The 24,255-nt window shown below is 35.5% G+C and overlaps 1 protein-coding gene across 7 annotated transcripts in view; it reads left to right on the plus strand.

Annotated features, from left to right (window-relative positions):
• The window catches only part of PLSCR4 (phospholipid scramblase 4), a 64,395-nt gene that overhangs the window by 14,604 nt on the left and 25,536 nt on the right, over nt 1-24,255 (plus strand). For all 7 annotated transcript variants that reach the window (XM_007502078.3, XM_007502077.3, XM_007502083.3 and 4 more), the window contains 2 exons: nt 22,736-22,763; nt 23,945-24,040. In XM_007502078.3, coding sequence (XP_007502140.1) covers nt 22,757-22,763; nt 23,945-24,040 — 103 coding nt within the window. In that variant the 5' untranslated portion in view covers nt 22,736-22,756. The remainder of the gene's footprint in view (nt 1-22,735; nt 22,764-23,944; nt 24,041-24,255) is intronic.

The raw sequence follows: 24,255 nt of genomic DNA on the forward strand, positions 1-24,255 counted from the left end.
AATTACGCTGATAACTGGGCTGATGAATGCAACTTTTTCTGTTCTATGCATATATAGAACATGGACTGGGTGTGTTCCACATTCTTAACAGTCCATGGAACTTATATAATGGCCAGTACTGTTATTTGTATAACCACTATTAAATGGTCATTCCCTTTGAGAGATTTAATTTTTTTCCTCAAAAGAATCCTATTTTCTCTTTTGTCACACCCAAATATTTGAACCAGTGTATTTGTCCCTAGGGTAAATAAGTACAAAAATATTTGAGCTAATGAATTTTGACTGGAAGCCAGTGGATGAAATATAAGATCTCAGCACTACTTTGGAGACTTGTAATTCTATAAATAAACTGACACACCCAATGACATCTTTGCACCTAAGCTCAGGGCTAGCTTAATTTAATTTAATTCAGAAGATTAAAGATGATGTTTACATAATATCCTCATTTTAGCCAGAACATTTTGATGACATGGATGAGGACATGAAAAATGTCCTAGTGTAAATAGAATTCAAATGGACAATTCCTATCCAGTATTGCCAACCCTCTAAATGTTCTTAAATAAAGAAAACATGAATATGTTTCTCCCTTCTAAAAAGTTAATTTTGTTGATTACATTAAAATTCCCAGGGATCTCCTTTCTTGCTCTCCCAATACAAGAGAAATCTTGTCAATCAAAATCACAAAAAGTAAACAACAATAAAGTATGTATATGTAAACTATGTCTTTTAATTTTCTATTTATTAGTTCTTTCTCCAGAGGTGGACATTCACAAGTTATACTTCAAACATTAATTCTGTAGCTGTATATAATTATCTCTTAATTCTACTCTTTTCATTTTTCATAATTTCAAGTAGATCTTTCCATTTTTAAAAAAATTAACCTGCTCTGGGGGCAGCTGGGTGGCTCAGTGGATTGAGAGCCAGGCCTACAGATGGGAGGTCCTGGGTTCAAATCTGGCCTCAGACACTTCCCAGCTGTGTGACCCTGGGCAAGTCACTTGACCCCCATTGCCTAGCCCTTACCGCTCTTCTGCCTTGGAACCAATACACAGTATTGATTCCAAGATGGAAGATAAGGGTTTAAAAAAATTAACCTGTTCATCATTTTCTTATGATGTGATAGTATTCCATAACAATTATTTGACATATGTTCAGCAATTCCCCAATAGATGCATATCCCTTCAGTTTTCAGTTCTTTGTCACCACAAAGTGGGCTGCTATAAATATTTTAGAATATATAATTTCTTTTATTTTTTTCCCTGATTACCTTGGAAAGTATACCCAACACGGTATTGCTGCGAATAAGGGTAAACACAGTATCATGGCTCTGGGTACAATTTCAGGTTACTCTCAAACATGTTTGGATCAATTCAAAGTTCTGCCAACAGTGTCTCAACTTTTCCATATTCCCTCCAACATCTCTCATTTTTCTCTTTTATCATTTTAGCCAATCTAGTTGATGTGAGATGATATCTCAGAATTATTTTGATTTGTATTTCTCTATCCATAAGGATTTGGAGCATTTTTTCATATGGCTTTGATTTCTTCATTCAAAAATTGTTTATGTCTTTTGACCATTTATCAATTTGGAAATGGCTTATAGTCTTATGTCTGACAAAGTTCTGTATATAATTTAGATACGAGACCTCTACTTCAGAAACTATCTACAGAATTAACCAGTTTTCTGTTTGTCATCTAATCTCAACCACATTAGTAAATTAGTTTTATTTGTATAAAAACTTTATAACTTAATATAATCCAAATTATCCATTTCACATCTCACAATGCCCTCCCTCTTCTTTATTAATAAATTCTTCTGTTATCCATAAATCTGATAGGTAATATATTCCTTTTTCTACTTTGCCTATGATATCTGAAGTGAGAAAATTTTGCACATCTTCTTTTCACATATTTATATATTGAAGAGGGCATAATGACTTTTATATTTATCTTTCTACTTGAAATTTTCAAATATATAGTTACTAGTTTGTTTATCTGCCTCTATCATCATAGACAAATAAGAATTAGACCATACACTTAAAGTAATTTCAAGTGGGAAATGAAAATAAAAATCATCTTAAGCTCTCTAATATATCAATATGTGATAAATGATTCTACTTTGGACTAACTACTAGAGTGATAGACTTTACATGAATTAGAACAAGGATATCATTGTTATCAAAATATCTTCACATATAAAGACAAAGGGCATAGTGGACAAATCCAACGTGTCTTTACCATTTTTTTGACTACTGTGGAAGTGACTTCACCATTTTGAATCTTTTTTTTTCTTTTGCTATTGTTGTCTCATCTTTTGACTCCAAGAAAACCTTAATTGGAATTGCCTTGGCAAAGATACTAGAGAGATTGACATTTCCTTTCCCCAATTCATTTTGCAGATTGGAAAACTGAGTCAAGTGACTTGTCAAGAGTCATACAGTTACTGAGTGTCTGAGGCCAGATTTAAATTCCAGTCTTCCTGATTCCAGACCTGACACAGTGCCACCTGGTTGTCCAGTACTTAGGCCATCTGTTTTATAAAGTTGTTTAGAGAATTAAAAAAAAATTACTAAGAGCTACGTAACAATAATATGGAGAATATTAATGCAGTTTATATTTTCCTAGGGCCAGTAGAATTAGCATGCTCTACTGTGAATCTTAAAAACTATTCAGACTGTACTTTAGAAGATTTTATTAAGCTATTCCCTTATTGTAACAGTGGAGATACTTGGTCTAACAAGAATCAGGAATGTATTGGGAACTTTTAAAATTACTCCACCCTACTTAGATTCTCTCTCTCTCTCTCTCTCTCTCTCTCTCTCTCTCTCTCTCCCCTTCCCTTAATTCCTTCTCTTTATTAATTAAAATCTCCATAAATCCCCAGCTGACTTGGGTATTTTCATATTTGGGAATTTCCCATGGCGACCACTTATTTAGATTTTAAGTCAAAGCACTAAAATTATCCTTTACACTACCTAACCTCTTACACTGATGCTAAATTTTTCTAATTAAGTAATAAAACAAACTGATTAAAATATTATCCATTATCTTATTTTGCCTCTCCCTTCACCCCTGCTAATGAGTTGTTAGAAGAGCAGATTAGAATAATTAAGAATTGTTAAACTGGATGATGAACTTCAAAATATTTCAATTACAAAGTCATCATCCCCATCTCAGAACTGGAGGGGACCTCAGAGATCACCTAGTCCAGCTTACATCTGCAAAGAAATTCCACTATATAGTTGTTGACAAATGGTCATCCAATGATAGGAAATATCTAGTGTTATATTTAATTGAAGTAGATCTCATTATTAGGAAGTTCTTCCTTACATAAAGATGAAATCTGAATTCCTAAAATTTCAAACTGCTGCTCCCAGATCTGCCCTTTGGGGCCAAACAGAACAAATCAAAACCATTTATCAAAAGATATTCGTAAGAAGATAGAATGAAGTTCTTTCTTGATTCCCCCAGAAATTATTACCCACTGCATCATTTTTTCTTTGTCTCTATTATTTCTATTCTTGGGGTGTGTGTATATGTGTGAATACACACCAACATATTCTCTCTCTCTCTCTCTCTCTCTCTCTCTCTCTCTCTCTCTCTCTCTCTCTCTTTCTCTCTCTCTCTTTCTCTCTCTCTTTCTCAATTTTGTTTTGGGATTGTCAGTGTCTAGCACATAGTGGGTGTATATTGATTATTGATTTGCAAGTTTTCTCCCAAGCTAAACATACATGGCTTCTTCTTCAATCAATTATTATTTGGTGTAATTTTGAGTTCCCTTATGATTGCACCTTCTGGAAATACTCACACTAGTCAAAGCCCTTTCTGCAATGAGGGAGCCAAAATTAAATACAGAGCAAAGCTATCCATTTTTTTTCCCATTCTGAACACAATACTCCTATTAATGCAAACGAAGATACAGATCCCATTAGGTTTTCTGGCTACCATCTCATTATTACTGATTCAGAATGAAGTTTTAAAAATACATTTAAACACTTCAGGTTATTTTGCTAGTGATTTATGGGTAGATTGTTGGGTGCTTTTTGTTTAGAGAATGAGTGTAAGAAAGTCTCTGCCCAGAGGGTCTCTTTTTTTAATTTGACTCAGCTTTATGAGTTCTGATAATCAATACCTCTTAAAATTCCTATCATTTTGTAATGTATAATGGAGATGCCATTTCCAATACAAGTCTTTCCCAAGTCTCTCCAGTAGTTAATATTTATCAGCTATTGAAATTTAATTTTTATTATTTTCTCTACATCTGTATTTATTTCATTATGTGTAGATGTTTATCCTTGCCCCATTGAATGTAAGCCTCAATGTTTATTTAGCACAATGCCTGACATATAGTAGATGTTCAATAAATTTTTATTTATTGATTGACTAAGGACGTTCAGGAAGTTCAGGGTTGTTTTTGTCTTTGTAACCCAAGGTATAATATAATACTTGATACATAGTAAGCAAGTGCAGAATCAATTTTACTTATGTATGGCATAAATACAGGTTATAAAGACACAATAGACATTGGTCTACCTTCATGGGGCTTATAATCTAGTAGGAAAAATGAAATACCTTCATAAAGAACTTATACAATATATAAGTTCCATAAGAAGCTTTAAAGAACAATTCAAAGGAGATAGTATTTTATCTGGACCCAGGCTTTATTTCCACTAGATCATAGATCATAATTTTAAGGCTAGCAGATACTTTAAGGGTTATATAATCATATTGTGACTTTCTCTATGCATTATACTTAGGGCTAACAGTCTTGTATTGGGTCCCCAGAGAGCCACTATTACTATATCAGAATAAAGGAGTGCCTTGTGGGACTGCATTCCTAACACATTAGCTCAGGTCTGCATTGATCTGATTCTTAAAAGCCCATTAATAGACACAAGTAGAGGGGTGGGGAGGGAGACCGAGAAGAGAGAGGGGAGGGGAAGAGAAAGAGAGAGAGTGGGGGAGAGACAGAGGAGAGAGAATGAGAACAAGCATTTACTAAGTGTCTACCATGTGCCAGAGCATGACTAAATATCTTGCCCCTGGACTTCAAAGACTTTGGAAGAGATAGTGAGGAGTATGCACTGCCACATAGCTTCTAAGATGGTAGACAGTCTGGGGTGCATTGGGCATGAAAACCCCTGATCTTCTTGTGCTGTTACCACATGTTTACATACATGTGAAACTATATTTCATTATAGTTTTTCCTCTGTAATTTTATGTATTTTATTTTATGTATTTAAAATAATTATTCTGATAAGAGTCCAGAGGCTTCACTATACTTCTAAAGAGCTCCATCACATAATAAAAGGTTAAGAAGCTGTGGACCATGTGCTTAAAAAAAGTTTATTGAATTGAAATAAGCCTCTCTAAGTTTTCCCTGGCTTGTCAAGGTAGTATTTCCATATTTTTAAGGCAAATTTCCATAAAAATTTTAAGTTCAAAAAATATTCACAAAAGAATTTTAAATTCTTACTTTAAGCAGCACATATATTTCTCTCTTTGGGTTATGCACTAGTATCAATTCCGAGGAAATTTATGTCAAATATTTGACCTTTAAAATTAAAATGACAGTAAAGAATCCAGTTTGAAGGAATTTTTTGTCATTTTTTCTTTTGTTTTTAAAAGTGTTGCATTTTTTACCCTCAAGAGTACTGTTGTATGTATTATTTAATTACATGTTCTGTATTTCAGAGCAATTGAAGAACAGGAAATTCATTTATATAATAATTCTTTCCACATAACAGAAAACCCATGAGCAAAGATTCTTAGGGTTGGAACAAAACTCAGAGGCTACTTAGCTCAATTCCTAACTGTTCCAGATTACTTTCACTACATCAGTTCAATTCAATTAGACAAGAATTTTTAGTGTTCATTATGTGAAAGACATTATGTGAAAGACAATTGTCTCTGCCCTCAGGGAGTTTCCATTTCATTAAGTAGTTCATTCAACCTTTACTTGAAGACATATATTAAATGGAAATCCACTAGCATGGTACATTGGAAAGGAATCTGGATTTAGGGTTAAGTTGGATTTGAATCCAGGACACTTACTCAGAATATGTAGGCAAGTTGCTTATTTGTGAGACAGTTTGGTTTAAAAAGACTTCTGGATTTGGAGTCAGTAAGACCTAATTTCTTCTTTCAGATACTTCCTAGCTGTATTACCTGTGAGTAATTTATCTTGACCTTAGTTTCCTCAACTATAAGCCATGACCAAACAAAAAACCAACTAAAAAGAGATGGCCTGGATATATTACAATAAATAATAAAAGAAAAATATTTCTATCTCTTTAAAACCAAAAGGCAAAGTAAAAAATATAGGTGAAGGTTGTTGTAAGGACCAGATGAGAAACCACAGAATAAATGCCTTTTAAATGTGAATGTGATTTTTTTCAATGTTAGCTGTTACTCTTATCCTTACAAGTATTGATCCTTTATGCTACTTCCTGCACATGAGACATTTTTAGTAATCTGCTGCATCCTACTTCATCTACATCATATCCCTTCCTATTGCCTTTGGAATGAGCCTCAATTTTGATTCTTTTGAAATAGTGAAGTTATCCCATTCCCACATATATGCCAACATTCAGAGAATAATGTTGAAATTTTGTATTTTGGAATCCTGGAAAGCCCCACACAGTTTGCCAGCATGATCTCTTCCTATTTCATTAGGATTCATGGACATCACATATAACCAGAATACTGGTATTGAAATCTAGCTTTTGTGTTAAGGAATTATGCAGAGGTGTCAGAAAATGTTGTGTGATTTACCAAAGCCTATAACTCACTTACTAGCTAATTCTAGACTCTAGCTTCTCATCAATTAATTAATCAGACAATAAGCATTCACTAGTGCCTGTTGTGGTCCAAGTTCTATGATAAGCCCTGGGGATACAAATTCAGTGAATGAAACAATCATTACTCTTAGGGATATTTCCTTGTCATCAAACTGTAGCACCTGTTGTACATAGCTATATTAATGGATTACCTCAGTACACTGCATGTCACACTATGGACAGTAGACATTCTTCAGTTATTTGACTTTCCTATTTCGATGGTTGGGCCAGCCTCCTCACAACTACAATATACCACAAGAAGGCTTTTATCCAGCTCCAAAGGCTTTCTACCATAGTCTAAGATATAATGATATATCTTTGAGAATGGCTGTGGCACCTTTTATAAACAGAACTAGAACTGAATTTTAGATTTAGAGTGGCAAATCTTAAGTTGGGTTCCAGTGATGCCTAAGGATTATGGATAAATTTCAATGAGTCCATGAACTTGAACAGGAAAAAATGTCTTTTCTCCACTGACATTTTATATTTCCTCCAAATAGGCAACATATATTATTTTAGAAGTCCATAGACTTCACCAGATCATCAGAAGCCCATTACTCTCTCTCTTTCTCTTTCTCTCTCTCTCTGTTTCTCTCTCTCACACACACATACATACATACACACACACTCACTTAGAAGTTTAAGAATATCTGATTTAGGACTTGAAGGAATCTTAGAGACCATCTAGGTCAATGCCTTCATTTTGTAGCTAGGGAAATTGAGGCCCAGATAAATTAAGTGATTTATTTAGAATTTTATTGTTCAATTGTTTTTCAGTCATGTCCAAATCTTTGTGATTGCATTTGGGGCTTTCTTGGCACATATACTGCAGTGATTTTCTGTTTTCTTCTCATCTGACAGACTTGCCCAGAGGAACATAGCTACTAAGTGTCAAAAGAAAGATTTAAACTCAGATTTTTCTGACTCCAGATATGATACTTTATTCACTGAGTCAACTAGTTGCCTATTTTTCTAGCATTACAAAGCAAATTAGTATTTCAGACAAGATTGGAAACTGTCTTCCTGACTTTGCATTTAGTATCCTTTCCTCTTTGTCATGCTACTCTGATTTTGGCTTCTGGGTGGGATGGGGATTGTTTTATCCTAATTAATTCTCAGTTAAATGTAGAGGTATTATTCTAATCTACTTAATCAGAATCCATAGGTTGGGCCATTGAGATCCCTCAAAGTTATTCTGTAGCAGCCAAAGCAGTGATAAAAATCTCCAATAAAATAATCTTGTTTTCCTCAGTGAAATGGATAGAGATTTTATACTGTATCTCATGACCCAGACCTGTGATTTTATTCTCATGGGGAAGAAATAAGCGTTGCCAATTTAGATCACATTCAATCTGTAATAGTTTTACTGTTTAGTAGTACTGTTTAATAGTCTTAGACTATTTCTTAGAGAGTTTCCTACAGGTGTTCTAACTTCTCCATTTCTATATAAACAGTCTATGTTCAGAAAGAGAATTTCTTGCCTCCAAAGTCAAGCCTCTATCAACTACTTCTTGAAAAGCCAGATACAAATATAGATTATAAGTAAGTGGTGGAAATTTTATAGTTCTCTTTTATGCCAAAAAGAATTTAGGGTTAAATTTTATTCTACAGCCTGGAATGAAAAATTAATGTATAAATAAAAATCACTAATTAAATAACTTTAGCCTCTAAGCTGCCTTTTTGCTTTCCTTTCTACTTCCCTAGTCTCTTGGCCCCTTCTTCTGTTTACAGGATGTGATTAATTGAAATGTTACATAACACAGAACAATTTGAGTATTATGTCACTGTTTGAATTCAAGTGAACTTTTCCTTGATATTTCTTTACTAGTCTGGGATTTCCCAACTGCTTCTCCATGAGAACCATGGAAATGAAGAAAACTGGTGTTTCCCTCTAGACCTGGCAAGAATTTCAATAATGAATATAGTTGATTCACATGGGCTTGCTCAGCTTTTACCTCTGCATCCTGGGCCATCCTCAGTTATCTTGACTTTTCTCTTATCACTAGACTTTGATGAATCGGGAAGAAAGAGTAAGATATGACTTTGTGCAACTCTGCATTACTTAAATCTAATTCATGCACAAGTCAACCCCATTCCATGATGTCACTGAACTTTTTCAAAAACAAAGGACAGACACCACCACTAACATTTTCCATTGAGAAGATATAAAGATCTTCATATATAGGGAATGGTATAAATGCTGAAGCAATAATAAAGAGACAAAAGAAGGAAATTATAGTAGTGGGATATATGAATGTGCTTTCTTCTTCATGGGTCATAAGTATAGAGATGCAAAGGGCATTAGAAGTCATATAATCCAAATTCCTCATTTTGCATATAAGGAAACTGAGGTTCAGAGATGTGAAGTGACAACTAATGTCTTCTACTTTTTTTCTTCCCCATTCCTCAACTGGTGGGAGGTGAATGACTATAAAAAAGGTCACTGGGCTGGCCTGGACTAGAACCTGGCACATAGTAGGCATTTACTAAGTGCTTAACTGATTGAATGATTTGAAAAATGAGGTATAAAGCTTTGCAAGTAAGTCTTAACAGCTGTGCATCCCCATCAACCCTTTCTATCACACCACATTTTTGAAAGACATCCTAGGCTCTAGTTAGATTAGAAAATAGTAGTAAATAGACAATGCATTGGGATAGTATGAATCCCAGGGAGATGATACTAAAAATCACAAATCAAAACTCATCACTGTCTCTTTAAATGAACTGAGGCAAAGTAAGATGAAGTACGGTATTGTTCAAAGAAGTCTGGATTTAAAGTTAGGAGACATGAGCCTGAACCCCAATTCCATTTCTTACTGACTGTCTGACTTCGGAGAGTTCCTATCACTTCTTTTCCTTTTCTGTAAAATGAAATGATCTATCATGTTCCTTCCAGCTCCAAATGATGTAATTCTATGAATCAATTTGAGCTGTTCTCTCATAATGTGTCTCTTGGATAGTCATTGAAGGTCCATAGTTAGTTGTGTAGAGAATTAATTAGGAGGAAGAAAACAGATTTGATTGCATTTGGAAAGTAATACAGCACTTTCCAAAGCTTTCCCTAAAACAGAATCCATTTCTAAAACCACCATTATTCTTCTGGTGTCACCAGATGATTATGACTTAGGGAATGTTGCTGACAGGGGAAAAAGGGACACCAGGAGGGCCACAGAGGTCCTTCGTGATGGGGGGGGGGGGTGATGTGTAGATATACAGTGAATGGGAAATGAAAGCACTCAGTCTTCTGATGTTCAATAATCCATCTTTAATACACACACACACTAACCAACTAACCCTCCCAATGCTACAGGAGTACAATTATAGTTTTTACCCATGGGAAAGTCAAGCCCCCCTAAAATCAGAATCTAGCCAGTCACCCAAATAGATTCTTGGAAATGTTTTTTTTCTTAGAGTTCTGGGAACTCCTTGTTTCCTAGCAGCAGGGGATAGATTAGACACCTGGAGCAATGGCCTTGGTGAGGTCATCCTCCTTGTCACAAAACCTTGTCTCTTTCTTGAGTCTGTACTTCCTTGTCTGACCTTGTCCCAGAATGTCTAGTGGGGAGGGGAACAGAGCAAAGAGGACTTAACTCTTTACATTCTCTCCAAGGGAAGATATTATTTCTGACAAAAGAAAACTGCTGGTGACTTGAAGGACTACTGAGAGGTGGCAGAATGGGCCATAAATATGCTCCAGAATATCTGCAGGAAGTGGCATAAATCATCTCATCCTAGAAAAAGTATGATGAGAAAATGATATCTTTCTCTATCTATAATTGTCCATATTTATCAGTATTTTTCCATTTTTGTTCTCAGTTCATCCAGACTGGATGGCTTGCTTCCAATTGGTCCTGTCTTTCCATTAACATTTTTGGGAGAAGGGGAAATATAAAGAAATTCTCACTCCTGCCCCCTTTTTCTTTCCCTTTTCAGGGACTTGAATATAGAATAATCCTAACTAGAGCTCTTCTACCTCTAGGCTGACTTACTTTACTGGCTCACTGCTCCAATTCCTCAGACAATTAAGATTGCCCAGAGACATGGGGAACTGGTTTGGTTAGTCTAACCTTTGTTTCTTCTTCTATAAACACTCTTCAGCTATGGGGTGAAAAAAAAACAAGCAAAAATAAGTTGTGAACCTCTAGTGCAATTTAATTTAGCATATAATATTGTTACATTTATTCATTAATACTTATAATAACTTCAGATAGTTTTTGCTAAAAAACAACAAATTACATATATTAAAATGACAAAACATTTTATCATTATGATTATGAACATTCTAAATATAAAATTATGAATATTTTATTTGAGACAGTCTATAATAATTAAAAGAAAGTCTAATAGGACTTCATGTGCTTAATATTATCTATAAAACTTATTAAATTTCTTTATTTTATACATTTCATTGGGTATTTATATATAATTCTAAATTAAATAAATGACAGTGGAAGATGATATAATTATATTTAATTAAATGATGTAATTATATTACATGATGTAATTATATTTAAATTTAATTATGTTAGAATTTTTTAGTTTGACAAAAATTTGTAATATCTCATTAAAAATTTAAAAAGTATCTTGAATCTGGTTCCACATCAAATTTATTTCTATATTTTGATTCAAAACAAGAATAAAGTAAAAATTATTTTTAACATAAATACCTAAGGGGAAATCATTAGGAGAGTTTTACAAGCTCTCATACTGAAAAATAGAAATTTGTTCTTTTAAAAAATTATTATTCAACTAAGATGCTGGTGAAAATGATAGCCAGTTATCACAAAAATATTTCCTTTTCTACTAACTAATGACAAGTACTGTAATAAATGATTAAGATTCTTAAAGTTTAATTTGAGATATTGCTTCATTTCTAATATATGCATATAAAATTAACACTTGTAAGGGAAAAATCCATTTAAACATTATTTTTCCCTTCTATAACTGGCACATCAGCTGCATTCCCATAGAAACTCTCATTGAATGTCTGACCAGTGTTGCTGAACAGCTTATTTGAAAATTGACCAGATCAAAGAATATTAACTTAATTAAATAAACTTAATTTGTGAAACAGCTTCACTAATTAAAGGAGATGCAAAATAAAATTTATTTCTACAGATTATTTGTGGGTTATCCATGATGGCTTAAAGATGATGTATAAGTCTTATGCCCAGAAGTCCAGTTCTTCAAATAACCTGAAGTTAGTACTGCCATGATGCAAAAGTTCTTAATATCTTGGTCACTATATTACACAGTTAATTACATATGAAAGTATGATTTCAGGGTAACAGAAGGGAATCAGTGTGCCATGCTGGCTCAACATACAGAACAGAAATAAGGACCTATGGATGTTCTTGACCATTCTTTGGGAATTGATTTAATGCTCAAATGTAAAACCCTTGTGGTGGTGAAGTGCCCGGTTATGATCCCAAAGATGAAATGATAACCAACAATGTAACACACAGAAGGGAGTTTTATTAACCAAACTGCAGTTTGGGGCTCAGCCCTAAAAATTGGCTGGCCCCAAGTCTGGGGCTTGCAGGCTTTTAATACACTTTTGTGGTAGGGGGGAGTAACCAGGAACTCCTGGGGCTGGGGTCCTTATCAGCTCCTAGCACATTCCAGAGTGTGGTGTTCTTCAGTAACTTGACTGCAGGGGCTCTAAGGGGTCAGGAAAGGGGTATACAGGGTGTGGTGACTTGTCTGCAGGGGGTCTAGGCAAGGTGGTCAGGGAAGGCATAGGAGCTGATTCTTCAGTGGTTTGGAAACAAGTTGATGACAGGTTGAAAAACTGTAAGAATATGTTGGGGTCAATCACAAAGAGTCAGAGTTTGATATCACCACCATACAAATGCCCAAGTCCTTCTATACATAATTTTAAAAGTTTTGAAATGCATTAGAAACAAACCTGTGTTGAATCAAACATTTACAAATTTGTTCTTACAGAGGAAACTGTTATACCTGAGGAAAATATTATAGGTGGGTTGTAAGAAAGGGTTAAACAAGACATATATATATATATATATGTATGTATGTATGTATGTATACATATATATGTATATATATAAACTTTTAATCATATATCTATATATGATTACTTTTAATCTTATATATATATGATTAAAAGTTTTATTTAACTAAAGAGGGAGAAGGGACAGGGGAATCATGGAATACCTTACTCCTAACCCCACCCAGATATTAAAACCATAAACTTCTCTAAATTGTCTTTAACTAATTAAAGGAGTATTTAAAATAGAGAGGAATTTGTAAGGGAAAAGACAACAGGGGCCCAAAGGAATCTTACAACTAAGAGTCTTCCTTTGCTCCAGACAGAACTTCCAGAGAGATGTCAGTAACTCCAATAGAAATCCACTTTCTCTGTATTATCAGCAGTAGGAAGCTGGGAGAAATCTCAAGACAGCCAAAGGAAAAGTCCCACTGGGTTTCTGAGTCCACCCCGGAAAACCAAGCCAAGTATCCTGTGCTTTATCCTGAGAGCAAGAGAGACACAGTTTCTCCCTCCTATGGAGTTCAGCAACAACTTACACACATTGATTTTCCAGTAACTGCCTCTCTCTGTGTCCAGTCCCAGTTCCTGGGAGTTCCAAGTAGAATGTTGGCCCTCCTAATCTCTTGAATTTAGCTTTCGCAAAATCCCTTACTAGAGTAGGCAATTGTTGACTGATTTAGATGCCATTAAGAAATGTTTAGCATGAGACATTTAACTTAGAACATAATCACAAACTACTAAATGTCAACCACTAGGTTAGCTACTCAGATTATCCTTTCTTTTTTTTTCTTTAAATAATATTTTATTTGATCATTTCCAAGCATTATTCATTAGAGATAAAGACCATTTTCTTTTCCTCCCCCCCCCCCCATAGCCGATGCGTGATTCCACTGGGTATCACATGTGCTCTTGATTTGAACCCATTGCCATGTTGTTGATATTTGCATTAGAATGTTCGTTTAGAGTCTCTCCTCTGACATGTCCCTTCAACCGCTGTAGTCAGGCAGTTGCTTTTCCTCGGTGTTTCTACTCCCACAGTTTATCCTCTGCTTATGGATAGTGTTTTTTTCTCATAGATCCCTGCAGATTTTTCAGGGACATTACACCGCCACTAATGGAGAAGTCCATTACATTCAATTATACCACAGTGTATTAGTCTCTGTATACAATGTTCTCCTGGTTCTGCTCCTCTCGCTCTGCATCACTTCGTGGAGGTCGTTCCAGTCTCCATGGAATTCCTCCACTTTATTATTCCTTTTAGCACAATAGTATTCCATCACCAACATATACCACAATTTTTTCAGCCATTCCCCAATTGATGGGCATCCCCTTGTTTTCCAATTTTTGGCCACCACAAAGAGCGCAGCTATGAATATTCTTGTACAAGTCTTTTTCCCCATTATCTCTTTGCGGTACAAACCCAGCAGTGCTATGGCTGTATCAAAGGGTAGACATTCTTTTATCACCCTTTGGGCATAATTCCAAATTGCCTTCCAGAATGGTTGGATCAATTCACAACTCCACCATCAGTGCATTAGTGTTCCCACTTTGCCACATCTCCTCCAGCATTCATTACTTTTCATAGCTGTCGTGTTAGCCAATCTGCTAGGTGTGAGGTGATACCTCAGAGTTGTTTTGATTTGCATCTCTCTGATTATAAGAGATGTAGAGCACTTTTTCATGTGCTTATTAATAGTTTTGATTTCTTTGGCTGAGAACTGCCTGTTCATGTCCCTTGCCCATTTATCAATTGGAGAATGGCTTGATTTTTTGTACAATTGATTTAGCTCTTTATAAATTTGGGTAATTAAACCTTTGTCAGAGGTTTCTATGAAGATTTTTCCCCAATTTGTTGTTTCCCTTCTGATTTTAGTTACATTGGTTTTGTTTGTACAAAAGCTTTTTAATTTAATGTAGTCAAAATTATTTATTTTACATTTTGTGATTCTTTCTATGTCTTGCTTGGTTTTAAAGTCTTTCCCCTCCCAAAGGTCTAACATGTATACTATTCTGTGTTTACCCAATTTACTTATGGTTTCCTTCTTTATGTTTAAGTCATTCACCCATTTTGAATTTATCTTGGTATAGGGTGTGAGGTGTTGATCAATTCCTAATCTATCCCACACTGTCTTCTAATGTTCCCAGCAGTTTTTATCAAATAGTGGATTTTTGTCCCAAAAGCTGGGATCTTTAGGTTTATTGTATACTGACTTGCTGAGGTCGCTTGCCCCAGGATATTCCACTGATCTTCCTTTCTGTTTCTTAGCCAGTACCAAATTGTTTTGATGACCGCTGCTTTGTAATATAGTTTGAGGTCTTGGACTGCAAGGCCCCCATCATTTGTGTTTTTTTTTTCATTATTTCCCTGGATATCCTTGATCCTTTGTTATTCCAAATGAACTTTGTTATGGTTTTTTCTAAATCAGTAAAGAAATTTTGGGGGAGTTCAATGGGTATGGCACTAAATAGATAGATAAGTTTGGGTAGGATGTTCATTTTTATTATATTGGCTCGTCCTATCCATGAGCAGTTAATGTTTTTCCAATTGCTCAAGTCTAGTTTTAGTTGTGTGGAGAGTGTTTTTTAGTTGTGTACATATAGTTCCTGTGTTTGTCTTGGGAGATAGATTCCTAGGTATTTTATTTTGTCTAAGGTGATTTTGAATGGGATTTCTCTAGTTTTCTCTGCTGAGCTGTGTTGGAGATATATAGAAATGCTGATGACCTATGCGGGTTTGTTTTGTATCCTGCAAATTTGCTAAAGTTGTTGATTATTTCAATTAGCTTTTTGGTTGAATCTCTAGGGTTCTTTAAGTTGACCATCATGTCATCTGCAAAGAGCGATATCTTGGTCTCCTCCTTGCCTATTTTGATGCCTTCAATTTCTTTTTCTTCTCTAATTGCTACTGCTAGTGTTTCTAGTACAATGTCAAATAGTAGAGGTGATAATGGGCATCCTTGTTTCACTCCTGATCTTATTGGGAACGGATTTAGTTTATCCCCATTGCAGATCATATTAGCTGATGGTTAACGACCCTTCTATTCCTATGCTTTCTAGTGTTTTTAATAGGAATGGATGTTGTATTTTATCAAAGGCTTTTTTCTGGATCTATTGAGATAATCATGTGGTTCTTGTTGGTTTACTTGTTGATGTGGTCAATTATGTGGATGGTTTTTCTAATATTGAGCCAGTCCTGCATCCCTGGTATAAATCCTACTTGATCATGGTGGATGACCCTTCTGATCACTTGCTGGAGTCTTTTTGCTAGTATCCTATTTAAGATTTTTGCATCTATATTCATTAGGAAGATTGGTCTATAATTTTCTTTCTCTGTTTTTGACCTGCCTGGTTTTGGAATCAGTACCATGTTTGTGTCATAAAAGGAGTTTGGTAGAACTCCCTCTTTGCTTATGATGTCAAATAGTTTGTATAGTATTGGGATTAACTGTTCTCTGAATGTTTGATAGAATTCACTGGTGAATCCATCAGGCCCTGGGAATTTTTTCTTAGGAAGTTCTTTGATGGCTTGTTGGATTTCATTTTCTGATATGGGATTATTTAAGAATTCTATTTCTTCTTCTGTTAGTCTAGGCAGTTTGTATTTTTGTATATATTCATCCATATCACCTAAATTGGTGTATTTATTGCCATATAATTGGGCAAAGAAATTTTTAATGATTGCCTTAATTTCCTCTTCATCGGAGGTGCTGTCCCCCTTTTCATCTTTAATGCTGTTAATTTGCTTTTCTTCCTTCCTTTTTTTAATTAGATTGACCAGTACTTTGTCTATTTTGTTTGTTAATATATACACTCAGGGATATGAATTTACCTCTGATTACTGCTTTGGCTGCATCCCAAAAGGTTTGAAAGGATGTCTTGCCATTGTCATTTTCTAATTGTTTCTATTATTTCTTCTCTAACTAAATGATTTTGGAGTATCATATTGTTTAATTTCCAATTAGTTTTTTATTTGGTTTTCCACATACCATTACTGATCGTTATTTCTATTGCCTTGTGATCTGAAAAGGTTGCATTTATTATTTCTGCTTTTTTGCATTTGTATGCCATGTTTCTGTGACCTAGTGTATGGTCAATCTTTGTGAATGTGCCATGTGGTGCTGAGAAGAAGGTGTATTCCTTTTTGTCCCTATTTATTTTTCTCCATATGTCTATTAATTCTAATTTTTCTAAGATTTCATTCACTTCTTTTACCTATTTCTTATTTATTTTTTTATTTGATTTATCTAAATTTGATAATGGTTGGTTCAAGTCTCCCACTAATATGGTTTTACTGTCTATTTCTTCCTTTCTATACTCCTAGTTTCTCCATTAGAAATTTGGGTGCTATATTATTTGGTGCATATATGTTGATTAGTGATATTTCCTCATTATCTAAAGTCTCTTTTAACAAAATATATTTTCCTTCCCTATCCCTTTTAATCAGGTCTGTTTTTGCTTTGGCTTTATCAGATATCATGATTGCAACTCCTGCCTTCTTTCTGTCAGTTGTGTCCAGAAGGTCTTACTCCATCCTTTAATTCTGACCTTTTGGGTGTCTACCCGCCTCATGTGTGTTTCTTGAAGACAACATATGGTAGGGTTTTAGATTCTAATCCATTCTGCTATTCGTGTACGTTTTATGGGTGAGTTCATCCCATTCACGTTCAAAGTTATGACTGTCATTTGTGGACTCCCTGGCATTTTGATATCCTTCCCTGGTTCTAACCTTTTCTTCCTCGGCTCTACCTTTTAGTCCAGTAATTTACTTTAAATTGGTCCACCTTGTCCCCTCCCTTGATATATTTCCCTTTCTAGCCCCTCCCTTTTTGTTCTCTCCCCCAACCCTCTTCTTCCCTCCCTTTTTTTATGTTCCCTCTCCCCCCCCTTTGGTTTTCCCTTCTCCCTACCCTTGTTGGGTAAGATAGAATTCAAGATCCCAATGGATCTGGATGTTCTTCCCTCTCAGAGTTGATTTCCCTGAGAGTAATGTTTAAGTTAAAACTCTCTTCCTCTCCTTCTTATAGCAGTTTTCTTCCCCTCCCCTTCCCGTGTGAATCTTTGTGTGAGAAAGATTATTCTATTTGGTCTTTCTTTTCCCCACATTTACACATTACATTTTCCTCACATATTAATATACATAGATTGATATAAATATAGTCCTTTTAGAAGAGAGTTTGAATAAAAAAAAGATAACATTTTTCTCCTTTTCCCTTTCCTTCATATTTGCCTTTTCAGGTATTCCATGCTCTTTGTTTTTCGATATCGAACTTTCCACAGAACTCTGGACTTTTCTTTGCAAAAACTTGGAAATCTTCTATTTTGTTTAATGCCCATACTTTCCCTTGGAAGTATATAGTCAGGTTTGATGGATAGCTGATTCTTGGTTGAAGGGACAGCTCTCTTGCCTTTCTGAAAATCATGTTCCATGCCTTACGGTCATTCAGAGTGGAACTTGCAAGGTCTTGTGTGACCCTGATTGGCATCCCTTTATATCTAAATTGTCTTTTTCTGGCTTCTTGTAAGATTTTTTCTTTTGCTTGAATGCTTTGGAATTTGGCAATTACATTCCTGGGAGTTGTCTTTTGGGAATTTAGTGTAGAGGGTGTTCTGTGAACTCTTTCATTGCCTCTATTACCCCCTTGTTCAAGAATCTCTGGGCAATTTTCTTTGATTATATCTTGTATTATGATGTCGAGTTTGCTGTTTATTTCTGGATTTTCTGGTATTCCAATTATTCTTAAATTGTCTCTTCTCTCTCTATTTTCCAAGTCTATGACCTTGTTGGTGAGATATTTTATGCTCTCTTCTAATTTCTTGGTCTTTTGGCTTTGCTTTATTAATTCTTGCTCTTTTACATGCTTGTTGTCTTCCAGTTGGCTGATTCTGACCTTTAAAGCCTGGTTTTCCTTTTCAGTTTGGTCAAACTGGTTTTGTAGATGCGTGAATTTCTTTTGTATTATTTCCCACTTTTCCTCCCAGAAGGCTTCCATCTTTTTGATCATTCCCGATTCAAATTCTTCATGGGTTTGTGGAGAGTTTCTGTTTCCTTTGGAAGGTTTCGGGGCATTTGCTTATGTTTCCTCTTCTATCTCCTCTGTATTTTGTATTTTTGCTCCATAAAATGTGTCCAAAGTCACCCCCTTCTTCTTGTTTTTCTTGGAATTTTGGGGCTTTTCTGTGCTGTTTGCCATCTCTATCTGAGTGGGGAGGTCAAGCTTTTCTTATCTCTGTCTGGTGTTCAGAGGCTTTAGCCCCAGGCGAATTGTCCTTTCGCGGGTGTTACTGCTCTCAGTTCCCTGCCGATGCTTCTTCGTTGCCTTACTTCCACACTCTGAGCCTGGCTTGGCACTGTCTGCAACGTATCTCAGAGCCTTTGTGGGCCAGAAGGGCCTGCACTCTGAGGGGGAAGTTGCCAAGGCTCTTCTCGGAGCTCTGAGGGCTCCTGATAGGATTAACTTCAGCTGGGTTGGACTGAGTGTGTCTTAATGCAGGAACCTTCCCTGAGACTTGGAAAGAAGGATCCAGCCAGGGGGCTACAGGCTCCCCTCTGTCTCTCTCTGTTTCCCTGCTGTCTGGGTGCCCCCACTACTGGCTCAGGTTGTTTTCTGAATGTGGCCTTCAGAATAGCCGGCCCTGACATCCTTTTGCTGGCTCTTAGGTTCCCACTGCTGCCTCGGACTCAGCGCTCTGGGTTGGGGGGGGGATGGGTCCTGGGACCTTCCTTCTGCCTACCCCTTAGATTGGTGTGATTTCAGGTTCTGGCTTTTGGGGGGCCGTACCTTTTGATCCAGGTCCAGGAGGAGGGTTCCCGGGATCTATCCTGTTGTTTGTTTTGAATTTCGGTGTCCTAGGAGCATACAGTTTGAGATTGGTTAGGAAGGGTTTCCAGAGATCTGAACTTTAGCTCTCTCTAAGCCGCCAACTTGACCAGAAGTCCTCCAGATTTTCCTTTCTTGCCCAATAAAAGCCTTTATATCTTATGAAGATAATTCAGGCTATAGACCTTTTTGCTTAAATATGCATCATTAATAATACTGAATAATTGAGGGGTCTATGATAGGAGATAATGAAAAAGGAGAGAGTGGAACATACTCGCAAATAAAAATCTTTGCACTTTTTTTTTTTGCAAGAAAGGCATTGTGATGTAGTGAAAAAGAATGTTCAAATTAAACTTGGTAACTGACCTTAAATTTTATAGCTTCACTTAATTTTTTGTTCATGGACAAACCACTTATCCCCTCTGGACAATCATCAGTTATATCATTGTAAAAATGGATATATCTGTAACTATCTTAAATGTTTATTGTGAGAAAAAACATTTTGTAAATTTTAAATTTTGCATATTAAAATGAGTCATTGTTGCCTTTTAAGTTATAGAAAATGTGATTGATGAGAGGATCAGTTAATGTGTAGTCTCTGACAAAAGGCATTGTAGTGGAAGGGACACTGAAGTTGATATCCAAAGGAAAGCCTCTCTTAGAATCCCAGTTTTATAACATCAGAGATATAGCCCATGATCTCAGATTCTTTCATTCTCATTTTGCAAATGAGAATGCTAGTCTTGGAAGGATTGACTTATTTTCTTGAATTGTCTTAAAGGGTAATTGTGAGGAAAGGCATTGGCAAATATTTAAAGTATTATATTAATCATTAGTTGTTTTTTATTATTATTAAAGGACTGAACTATTAACTTGTTAGCTTATGGCTTCATTTCAGGTCTACCCCATTTAACCCATGACTATAGTATTTGAAATGTTCTAGAATGTTCTTGTGTTGTTTTTGACCTTTATTTAGTATTTGGAATAACTGAACTGTTATCTACATTTTGTAAAATGTATTTTAATATAAATCTTAATATTATGTATCAGAGCTGGAAGGATCCTCAGAAGTCAGCTAGTTCCATAATTTCATCTTACAAGGGAGAAAATGAAGGCTCAGGGATGGCAAATCATGTGCTTAAAAGCACACATGTAGTATCAGAGATAGAATTTGAGCCAGGTTCTCTTCATTATAGTGATTTCCCACTATGGCACCTGTCACTATAATACTATTTATGTCTATGAATGTTACAAATAAAAGCATTCGATTGTGAAACTATTTCATCTCAGTGAGAAGAATTCCTAGGAATATTGGTCAGATACTTCCTGGCTCTGTGTGTGTGTGTGTGTGTGAGAGAGAGAGAGAGAGAGAGACAGACAGACAGACAGACAGAGACAGAGAGAGAGACAGAGAGAGAGGGACAGAGACAGAGACAGAGACAGAGAGGAGCGAGCTCTTTGGGATCCTTGCCATATGTTCTTATAATATTCATTAGTTAATATTTGGCGTTTGTTAAATTAGTTTGCATTGGATAGGCATAGTGGACAGAGGACCAGCCTTAAAGTTAGGAAATTTGGGGTTCTAAGGCAGTTTCTGACAGATGTTGATTTTACCATCATGGGCAAATCAATTAATATTGACTTCTCCAGTTGCTAGTCTACATTAGCATTAGTGAAGGACATTTCCTCACCAGGCATTCATAATAGCAATGAAATTACAGTTGTGAGGAAAGCAAATAAATAAAGTGATCAATGTTGCTAAATTTAATGGTGATGTAATATTCATTTGAGGACTAATATAATTCTTTTTTTTAAACCCTTACCTTACATCTTGGAGTCAATACTGTGTATTGGCTCCAAGGCAGAAGAGTGGTAAGGGCTGGGCAATGGGGGTCAAGTGACTTGCCCAGGGTCACACAGCTGGGAAGTGTCTGAGGCCAAATTTGAACCTAGGACCTCCCATCTCTAGGGCTAGCTCTCAATCCACTGAGCTACCGAGCTGCCCCCAGACTAATATAATTCTAATATGTAGGCTAATTATTAATTATTGTTAAATGATTGAGATAGGCTAATATATAGGACTAATATTCTAATTTAGCAATTCTTACTATATGAATATATGTCCATATATATATATAATACATATTTATTATTGTTTGTTTAAATATAATTAATTTTATACTAATTCCAATGATCAGTAGTGACCAGAATATTTATGAAGGTATCTGAGAAGTCTCCTCACTGAAGGGGGACCACATTTACTGGACTATTTTGGCTAACTTGGAATTGAATCAGGCAACTTCACGACTGGCTTAGACCTTCAAATTCCAGGAGGATGCTGGTGACTATGAACATAGAACTGTTGTTATTAAAAACAAACAAAAGTAGGAGCAGAACCAGGAGAACATTGTACACAGAGACTAATACACTGTGGTATAATCGAAAGTAATGGACTTCTCCATTAGTGGCGGTGTAATGTCCCTGAACAACTTGCAGGGATCCAGGAGAAAAAAACACCATTCATAAGCAAAGGATAAACTATGGGAGTGGAAACACCGAGGAAAAGCAACTGCCTGAATACAGAGGTTGAGGGGACATGACAGAGGAGAGACTCTAAATGAACACTCTAATGCAAATACTATCAACAAAGCAATGGGTTCAAATCAAGAAAACATCTAATGCCCAGTGGACTTACGCGTCGGCTATGGGGGGTGGGGGGGAGGAAAAGAAAATGATCTATGTCTTTAACGAATAATGCTTGGAAATGATCAAATAAAATATATTAAAAAAACAAACAAACAAAAGTGACCCAGAATTTGAACTTGGCTCCCTGATTAAAAAAGTACAGAGAATTTGACCTAGCCCAAGTGATTCTGGTATCCCATTCAAGGGATCATTTGTGTTTACCTTTTATAGAAACAAACACTGGATTGATGGGTATGGATTTTCATTGGTCATGCTGAGGTTTATTTTTACATTGGAAGGTAAAAAATTATGATTTGTTTTATGACCTTTAAAGGAGTGTTTTTCGGGGTGCTAAATAAAACCTTTTCGTTTTTCTTTTTCAGAATTGGCTATAACTCATAAAAATGCAAGGTGAGTCAGTGAGTGCTGAAGTGCATGCCTTTTCAGATTTGAATCACGCTATTGTTAGTTTTCCTTAATTGTTTTACTTTACTACAAGAGCTTTCATGGAATGTATATAATCTGGAAATGTTTATAATGTAAGGACAAAACATCAAAACAAAGTGAATAGATATATGTATATAGCATATACATATATACACACAAATGCAATTTCAAACGTGTTTGTTTCTATGAATGAAAGTAATATTGATATTGCTTTGCTGTTACATTTGAATTGGCTCTCATCAGTTTTTGTAGTATCCCTGGTGTCTTTTACTTAGTAGGTGTTTTAAAATAAATATTTGTTGTGTTAGATTAGATTGGACAAACTCAGTTTGGAAAGTTTCCCATTTAGATGGTAGCCACCAATTGATGTTTGTTTTTTTCCTTTCAACAATAGCTTATGCTGGGTGTCTGTTAAACTGTGGACAGATTAAAATCTCTGTCAGTGGAGGAAAACTCTGATAAAGATGAAAGCACATGTCCTTGAAATATTAAAGTATTTGCATCAATAGAATGTTTTCTGGGATATAATTAGCCATTTTTGTACCTGAGATACTTTGGTTGGGGAGAATGGGAGGAATCTTGAAAAGGAAATCTTCCTTCTAGTAGCTTCCTATTTTAATGAGCGATTCTTCCTGATTAGGCCCTTTGCTCAGTTGTTTCTAGGTTGCAGAAAGAAGCTAAATATTGTGGGTTTGTTCTAAATTTTGGCACTTTAAGACAAAGTACCAACTGCCCCAATCTTAGTTATAGCTCTGCATTTTATCTGTTTCCTTGATGTTCATAAAAAGCATAACAAAATGATTGTCAGAATTTGGAAGAGATTAATTTGAATACAATAGAATATAAACTCTTAACTATTTGTAACAAAGAACAATTTCTTGCCAGCCTAGCCAAAATACAACTTTGCTATGTTGATACAATTCATAGAACTGTTCAATTCTCTGTCTCTCTTTTTGTATTTGAAAACAGCATTTTAAAATAAGTAGTTTATTTTAGATTCTATTCCATGACACAATTCTTAGTTAAAAAAAAAGACAGTATGATTTGTATAGATTATTTTTTCTAGACTTAATATTAGACCAAAATATCCTCAAATGCCTTGAGGTTAGAATGACATTCTCTTTTACAATTGTGGTTTTCTCTAGCCCCCACAGGTCCTACTGCACCTACAGATGAAACGAAAAACTCAACCAATCCAAAACCAGAAGCCCCTCCTTCCTATGCTTCTCATTATCAACCAGGTACGTTTAGTTTTCTGAAAGGTAATTTTTTTCTTCTTTTGGCTCATTTTTAGAGTCCATGGAAAAGGTTGTAAGGAGATCTATCTCCTTAAAATACTTTTGTCATTGTCATGATGACCATGGTTAATGAACTGCTCTGGTCTGGGAATAATATCCTTTTTAATGTATATTATTTAAAGAACAAAAATTTCTGGAAGAAGGACTTCCTGTTTGAT

Source organism: Monodelphis domestica, chromosome 8 (genome assembly GCF_027887165.1).
Source record: "Monodelphis domestica isolate mMonDom1 chromosome 8, mMonDom1.pri, whole genome shotgun sequence".
Taxonomy (NCBI): domain Eukaryota; kingdom Metazoa; phylum Chordata; class Mammalia; order Didelphimorphia; family Didelphidae; genus Monodelphis; species Monodelphis domestica.